The sequence below is a fragment of the Protopterus annectens genome, chromosome 6.part0 (assembly GCF_019279795.1).
Source record: "Protopterus annectens isolate FY-2018-M chromosome 6.part0, PAN1.0, whole genome shotgun sequence".
Taxonomy (NCBI): domain Eukaryota; kingdom Metazoa; phylum Chordata; order Ceratodontiformes; family Protopteridae; genus Protopterus; species Protopterus annectens.
Window position 1 is genome coordinate 609,610,800 of NC_056737.1, and position 9,098 is coordinate 609,619,897.

The 9,098-nt window shown below is 35.6% G+C and overlaps 1 protein-coding gene across 1 annotated transcript in view; it reads left to right on the forward strand.

Moving 5' to 3' along the window:
* LOC122804433 (biotinidase-like) overlaps positions 1-2,524 on the forward strand; it is a 134,929-nt gene extending 132,405 nt beyond the window's left edge. The window contains exon 2 of the mRNA XM_044074278.1: positions 1-2,524. This exon is cut by the window's left edge and continues 958 nt beyond it. Coding sequence (XP_043930213.1) covers positions 1-779 — 779 coding nt within the window. The 3' untranslated portion in view covers positions 780-2,524.
* Positions 2,525-9,098: the final 6,574 nt, after the last annotated feature.

The window sequence follows — 9,098 nt, forward strand, 5'->3', positions numbered from 1 at the left end:
GTATATATACCCCAGTCAAGTCTGTTTACTACCACAATATGACAAATGCTGAAGGTAAACTTATTGTGGCTCATGTTCCTGTAACTGCATCACAGTCACACCAACTTCACAGTGGAGAGTTTTGTAAATTAAAAAAGGCAGAGCATGATTGTCCTTTTCATAGATACATAGATAAAGAATCTTTTGTATTCACAGAAGGTGAAGAAGATTATCACATGTCTAAAGTGAAGCAAGGTACAAGGGTTTCAGATGTATTTTATGCAGAAATGATGTATGACAATTACACTTTACTACCACTCTTAAGCAGTAAAGGAGAACTTAAGGTCTGCCACAACTCTCTCTGCTGTTATTTAGTTTACCAGGGGACATTTAATGGTAATGAGTTGTATGCACTAGGTGTGTTTGATGGTCTGCACACAGTACATGGAACATATTATGTTCAGGTTTGTACTGTTGTAAAATGTTCTGGTTCCAGTTATACTTCTTGTGGGGTAGGTGTCACTGACGCAGACAGCCTAATAAACTTCAAATTATGGGGAAACTTTAGTACCAAGTACATATTCCCTGAGATATTGAGTTCTGAGATGACTCTGGACTTGGCAGATAGTATGGGTTGGGAAAACAACTATTTTTTCATGAGCAGAAGTGGAATGTCTTCTGGGTTAGTAACTGCTGCTTTATATGGAAGATGGTATTCAAAAGATAAAGAGTGGTACTATGTCTGTTCAGCAGAAAATGACATTTGGCCCCATGACTTCCAGTTTTATAAGACAAGGTAGTAAGCGAAGAACTGGCTGCAAATAAATCACATTTTAACTAAAATGGTTGCTTATGTTCTAATAAGAAAATAATGAAGCCCAGACTATTTTAAGAACTGCTTGTTAAAAAGGATCTTGGGGACACAGACCATACACCTGTTGCTTAAATGGTCTATGTCCCCAAGATCCTTAGAAGAACAAGCATTTTTATGCTTCTGTAAACACAGCAGTTTATTTATGCCAATGGTGGAGTATGCTTTTGTTTCCTGTTTTCAGTGCCCATTTATAACATAAAGTTACTTGCTTATATAATTGCTCAAGCTGAAACATTTCTGTCTTTCATGTTATCATGCCACTCACTTTATTGATGTCACTGGCAAGAAGAACTGCATTGTTGAAAGTAGTGCTTTCCTTTGTTGGGATTGCTTTGAAAGTAGTCATGAAGCACAACTGTCAGCTTGCCAGCAGGAAGAGTGGAATTTGTCAGTCTTGAGTTTCACTGATATTGAGAAGGAATGAAGGCATTAATAAGAAGAGGATGAATTTTATTAAAAAGAATTAGAGGGGGAAAAAACACAGAATCTCTACTGTGGAGGCCAGTACAAGCCTATTTTGTAGCTTGCAAAGTGCATACTGACCACGATGGAAAAAGGCAAAGCAAAGTTTGTTTCTTGTATTTTTGTTTTTGTTGATTTATCAGCTTCCTGCATACTTGCTTCATTTAGTCCTCTGACCTACCTAAATGGATATTTATTATAAACTTAGAGTAACCACAGAGGTGCCCTTATAATGACCCAAAGCAGTAGAGACAAAAAAGCAAACTTGTAAAACATAAACTACATTAGCTGCCATAAGGAGAAGGTGCAAGGTTCTTGTAAAAACTTTTATTATCCATAAATTAGTGATTTCATTCATGTAATAGTAATGAACTTCTTCAGATAAGTTTAAAAAAATAAAAATCAGGTTTTTAAATAAGGCCCAAAATGATCATGTGATCTAAGGATGATGTCATTAAACCCACCCATTTACATTTCTTAAAGTGCCAAAGTGCTGTAAAAAGTGCTCTTTAAAGTACACGAACACAGTAATCTAAAAGTTTGAAATTATTCATTCACTAAAAGCTTTAACCTGCACTGAATAAATAAACTTATTAAAAATGTATATTAAAAATAACACAACCAAAAAGAGTAAAAAAAATATAAAACAATGTGCATGTTTTAGTAGGGGAGAGGAAATCCCCTGAGAAAAGCTATACAGACACAGGGAGAGTGTGCAGACGTTTCCCAGTGGCAGAAGGTAAGAAAGGAGCCCCTGACCTGAAGCACTGAGTCAGAAATTTAACCACTAAACCACCATACTCTCCCAGTACCAAGCTGACGGACTTCTTTATGCTGCAGGCAGTATCATCTTGGTAAGTTTGGCTATATTGGGAATGTTGTCTTTACTTGAATTCTTCAGCCATTACCAGGGGCTGGCTTGTGTCCTTTGTTACCACAGGATACAAGCTGTTATGTTTCACAGTGTAATCAGTTTTAGTGTTCTAAATCCCTTTTTGTATGCATTTTAGGCCCAGTTTTAGCTCTGTTTTTATGTTTACGCATCTCCTTGGGCTGTACACATGGAAATAATCCATTTATTTTATCACAATCAAACAACAGTTTTAATTTTAGATAATTGTCTTCTTCTGTTTTACCATGTTTTGTGTGACATTAGTCCTTTATTTTTGTTTTTACTTAATACAAAATAAACATGCTTCCCTAAGTGAGTCCTAATTTGAATTCTTTCTTGAACATACAGTATACGCATCTGAATAACATTTTGTTAGTTGCAGACAAATGTTAATAAAAGCTGAAGAAGGCCATCCCATCTCAGCAGGCACAGACTTTTGAATAAATGACCATGCCCATAGTCTGGAGGTTGACTGCCTTATATAGTACATGCCTCAAGATGTGCATAGAACAAAAATGTTTAGAGGAAAACAGTAAATATCTTGTAATCTCTCTGGTTTGCAGATGGTATAACTTCATTCATTTGCTGTCACTTCTTATAAATTGCTAAGGGATTTATTTGTTTAACATTAAGTGGTTGTGTTCAAGTTATTTTCTTCTATATCTAAACTAACCAGAAAAAAAAGTGAATTTACTCTTGACTTAATTTAAAAATGGTGTTGCTTTTAAAACATTACCTGTGGACATTTAAACACTTCCATCACCAGAGGGATATTGTGAGGTAACAATACCTTGTTTTTCCTGCCTTGCACGTCGATGTGGACAGTGTTGAGCATAGCCCTCCTCATTTATAACATGTTAAAAAATGTTAAATAAGTTATTTGGAGTCCAGGTGTAGAGTTTGTTTAAGGAGAATCCCTAAACAGAGCGAAGAAGAACTACCCCTCAGATACTGTAGTAGCGGCCCTTGATGTGTTGTTACTCTGTGACCATTTACAGGAAAAAGGGCTTTTGATGCATTTGATACCTGAAAGCAATGCTCCTCGGAAAGCCTGTTGCATACCTGACCATTGGAACGTTGTTGTGGATTTGACACAAGGGGAACTGTAGAACCTAACTCTCAATTGTTCCTGATTTTGCCTCATTGTTTTGGGATTGTTCCTCATAAACTCTGTGATTTTCTGACATTGTTGGGAATTGCAGTCCCTGATTTTGCCTCATTGTTTGGGGTTGTTCCTCATAAACTCTATGATTTTCTGACATTGTTGGGAATTGCAGTCAGTAAATGATGATTAACATTTGAATTTCAGACTTCATAACCTTCAGAAAATGCAGGTTATTCTAAGTCACTTTTTAAATCATTTTTTTATTTTCTTTTGTTCTAAAAAAACTTAGATCATTGTCGTCATTAACACCCTTTTCCATTTTTACATGGGGTTGGGGTGTCAAAGCAACATACCCCCTCCCCTTTATTTCTTGGATTTCTCTCTTATTCTTGTGCTAAGAGGTGGAAAGCTATGATGCTTACTGCCTGCTTCCATGAAAACTCCAAAGCTGCATTTTCTGTCCAAGAGAGCAGCTGAGTGAATACCTCTTGTCTCAGAATCAGAATTATTGAAAAAAAAAAAAAAAAGACCCAAGGTACTGTATCTTTTTTTTCATCCAAGATGGTATGCTAAGTGTTTATGGGCTTTCCTCATCTAGACAAGACCTCCGTGTTCAAGCAGCTAATGATTATCAACCGTGAGGAACTTCAGAGATGTATTGAAATGAATGGGGCTACCATTAAAAATGCTTCAAAAATGGTCATTTTGGGATGCACCAAGAGTGTCATTTACTGCTTTGCTATAAAGCACTCTGAGATAAGCAATTAAAAAGATTGATCTTTGCTGGAAAATATCTGAAGTCTGTTAGTTTTTTTTTAACTCTGTCTCCTTTGCCAAATCACTTTAAAATAATAATTTGTTCACCACAGCATGTTTTACAGAAACTGCCAGACAAATGATTCTCCCCAAATGTGTACATGTTCAGCTTTTGTTTTTTTTTAAAAATGCCATTAAACTTATGTTTCCCTACCCAGATGCCACTGATTATACACATTTTAACCTCTGTTATCAACATAGGAAAAGATTGTGGAGTATCCAAAAACTTCACTGAATATGGAATTACATATGCGAAAAGACTTGTCAATTAAAATCGTTGGATGCACTTCTTGCTTCCCTCAATATGATGTCACTAAGGTATAGCATAAATTTATTTAGGTCATGGATTCAAAAAGAAAGCTCATAAATCTATGATCCAAAAATGTAAGAAGTGTCAATGAAAATTAATGTCAACAAATCACTTCAAATATTCATGAAACTCCATTTGCTTAAGGCAGCTACAACAGTCTTCCAAGATGGCTGCACAGTGATCAAGAGCTTAATTTCAGCTCTCCCAGTGAGAAAAAAAGAAATTGAGAAAAAGAGATAGTAATTCTGCCAGCTTGAGTAAAAATTAAGTTACTAGCTAGGAAGTAAACTGCCTGGACACCAGCAAAGAAGGAATTTGGAGAACCTAAAGGAAAATTGGCTAGAAAAGAAAATGATGACTGGGTAGAATCTCACAGCTTTTCAGCAAAATGTAGTTCAAGTTTCAGCTTTGATACAAGAGATGGCCTCCATTAATTTAAAGGAAAAAAATAAATCAAATTTACTCTAATGTGATTAAAATAAATGAAACACTGAAGGAGCATATCAACTCAAATAACAAAAAACTGGAAAAATAGAAGAAGCTTTAACTAGGTATTCAGATGTATTGATAAAATTGTAAAAATCAGAGCTGAAATGAAGAAAGGCTGGTTGAGTATGAGACATTTCAGGAAGAGTATTTTTTTTAATGGAAGAGTTAGAAGACAAAGTGCTCAAAGAGAATCTGAGATTTTCTGCTGTACCAGAGAAGTTGGAAGAAACGGACTGCATTTTATGAAGACACAAATACGCAACTGGACTGGTATTCCAAAAACGTTGTTATTTGAAAGGGCACATTGAGTGTATGCTCCAAACCTGGTCATGAAAAACCAGCCAAGACCGATATTAGTAACAATGTAGTTATATCAGCAGAAAGACTACATGCAGCATATCACATGCTATTTACATTTTATTGATGACATCTTTGTGTGGGAAAATTACAACTTGCAGCTTGGAGATTTTATCACTTACTTCAATCAAACAATTCCCTTCCTGACGTTTACCTCTTCCCATATATACTATACTATACTTCAACCACTTTCTTAGATATGCAGATTTCCAAGGACACCAACAATAACAGAATTACCACTGATCTATTCAGAAAAACAACAAGAGTTAACTTTTTACTCCACAGTAAAAGTCTACATCCTACAAAAACCAAGTATAATGTAGTGAAGTCCCAGGGGTATAGATTAGCTAGAATTACCACAGAGATGGAACCATTTTTGAGAAACCTGAACAACTTAGAGAATGATTTTCTAGTGAGAGGCTATGAAAGTCAGATATTAAAAAACATCCTGGAACCCATTATAGAACTGAATAGGACTGAAGCACCTTCACTCAACCTCCCCAGAAGGAGAATGTTAAGAAATTCCACAGAGAATAACAAATGCAAAAATAGCTGCATCCTGACATACACTTTAGATTATCACAGTATCAAAAATGTTATTTAAGAAAACTGGGACATTGTCACAGGAAACCCTTTTCTGATTAACATCTTAGGTGAAGCCCCATCCTTTGTTTATAGGAAGGCCAGGGAGCAGGAACATTAGATGTTTTGTTTAATTTAAACCTAGACCATGTGAGTGAAACACTAAAAGATGTGAAACTAATTGTATATTTTGTATACTTATACAGCAAGGTGATAATGATCTTCTTTAAATAAAGGCAATAAAAACTAAGACCAGTGCAGGGGGTGACTGTAACACTACAAAAGTAATTTACATGACACAGTGCAATGAATGTGATGCATTCTATGTGGGCAAGACCGTAAAACTCAAGCATAGGATTTCATGTCATCTGTCAGAAATCCGCTCTGGATGTAAAAATAATGCACTAGCCAAACACTTTTTTCTTCATAAAAGACACATACGTTTTAAGTTCCAGATCCTAGATTGCATAGACATGGGTGATCTTGAAGGAGACATCCCGAATATTCTGGAGAAACATGAACTCCTGTGGCAATTAAAGCGAACCTCTTTTAGGAAGCCTGGACTAAACTACTACTGTTCAATTAAAAGTGTACTGGAACTTAGAAAATTGCCACATTGTTTACATGACTAATTTTATTTTATTCCACCAGTTGGTTTTGCCATTTTAAATCAGTTGCAATTTAAGTGTATATTTTGTTTCCATCATCATAGGTTTTTTCTTGTTTTTTCTTTTTCTGGTTCTCTTTTTTCCACTTTATTCAAAATGATGTGTAATAACAATACTAACTAATTATACAATAATATTTTTATAGATAGCTTTTAGGGTTCATGTACACAGACTTGAAGAAATCTAGAAGGACGATAGTGATCTTTGTTAACAATAGGTTATGAAAGTAGAATATGGTTTTTACATGCAAAGTGTATATGTATATATTTATATATATTTTGATTGCCAAATGGACTAAGGTTGATATATTTCCAGCCATGTAGTATATTGTCTTGGATAAAATCACAGACTTAATAATCTACTTAATCATCTGGTTAAATAAGAGGTACCACATCATTATAAATTTTATTTAAAGTACATAAGGGTTATATTATTATGACAGCTACTAAGTAGGGCATGACCAGGTTGAATGTCACACTGATGGGGAAGGGATGTGAATTTAACATGTGTACCAATAACACTTTGTTTTACAGCACAATAAACCACTCCCTTGCCTGATAAAAAGTGTGTGTATACATATATATATATATATATATATATATATATATATATATAAAGCTTGTGAGGAAACCATTGCTCTGTTTTTGTTTTACTTGGTTTGCTTGTCTGTGTACTTAATAAAAGATTTTCAACTGGAAACAGACTGCCTGCCTTGCTTGGATTACTTTCAAATACGTAGTAATTCTGTACAATTTTATATTTTTATTTATTTTTTTACTTTAGGCAAGTTTAAGTTTGCTACTTCTACTACTATTGTCTGATCTGATTAATATACAGTGATTAATTAGAGATATACAAGCTGAAAATATTCCACACAGAGAAGTTTCTTATACTGTTCAAAAAGAGTTGATCCTGACAAAGCTGTGGCAGAAGAAAGGAAAAAGTATTAAAAATTGAAGACACCAGTAAGAAAAGAAGCAATTTATCCCAGCAATCAGGGAATATTGAGAGGCAGGTGTAAGATTCAAGCTAATGTAGCCATCTTTCCTCAGATATTTTTTCCTGGAGAATCAACAAAAAATTGTATGCAGAATAGACTAAGGAGGAATTAAAAAAGTTTATCCAACAAAAAGTGAGCCAGTAACCAGAAGAGGACAGTGCTTCTCATTCTTCTGGCAATAAAGCTTATAAAGAGACTTCATCAGTGAAACCTTTTCCACCAATGTTCCAAAGGAAAATGCCTGTGAGATGGGAAAAAACACAGGAGTTGACTAGAAGAATCAGGTATACCTTGGACTTGGACCAGAGTCTGGTGTTGGGAGATGGAGATGAAAGGGAAGAAGACCAGCTACATTGAAATTATTGAACAAATAGGAAGTATAGCTTTGCAAGAAAAAGTGGCTGAGAAAGCCTAAACTTTTGTCAACTGTAAATCATATACCCCAATTTATGTCATTAATGTTTAGAAGAATGCTAAAAAAATGTTAAACTTTTTTGTTCTTATTAGTATTTGTAGAAAGCATTTCATGATTTAAACAGCATTTTGCACAGTAAAGCAGTTTTATATTCCTAGGGGTACATATCTAGCAAGACCTAAGTTGGGCCACAAACATTTCCTACATTATAAAGAGAGCCAAACAACATCTCAACTTCCTTAGGAGACTTTGTAGATTATCCCCCCCCCCCCCACAAGTTCTACTTACCTGCTACAGAGCCACAATTGAGAGAGTACTGACAAACAACATCATTATCTCGTATAAGCTCATCAGAAGGCACTGGATAAGATCATTAAACAGGCCGCAAAAATCTTGGGCTCCAACCTTCAAACCCTACAAGACATGTATTCAAACAGATGCTATGGTAGAGTCCGAAAACTACTGAGGGATATTCACCATCTGGTTTATGGATTGTTCAGACTCCTGCCAACAAGGAAGCGCTGCAAAAGCATTAGATGCAGGACATCCAGATTCCATAACTGCTTCTTCCCACACACTATCAGACTGCTAAACAACAAATCTATTGCCTAAGCTACTAAATGGGTAAAACATGTATGTGCAATATGTCATTGTTATTTGCATAACTCTCTGCATAGCTCACGTTATATGTCTCTATCTGCACAATGAAAACTGCAGACTGTAAGTTTATGGCATATATTGGTGGTGGGTAAGTTTTACATGTGTGCCTTTTTTATGTACTTATAGTACTGATGTTATGTAGTCTTAGCTCACTGTAATTCTTGTTGGATGGGTTCGGAGCCGATATTTGGCTCCGACTTGGCTGATATTAAAGCTCGAGAGCTTTTACTGGCTCGAGGCTAACCCCTATTCCATGGTGCCTCATGGCAATTCCCCAGATCTTGTTTGCGGGTGAAAGCTTTGAGGTTGTCTCCTTACTGGCTCATTGGCTACGTAGAAGATTTTTTGCTAAATCTCGTTTTTTCACCACCTTTTTCTTCATCCTTTACTCCTTATAGTTAATAGCTTTTCTTGTGTGATTGTATTGTGTTTGACCCCTATTCCCCCCCATAGGTTTGTATGGCCCATTTCAGTTAGAGGGCCGTAGTT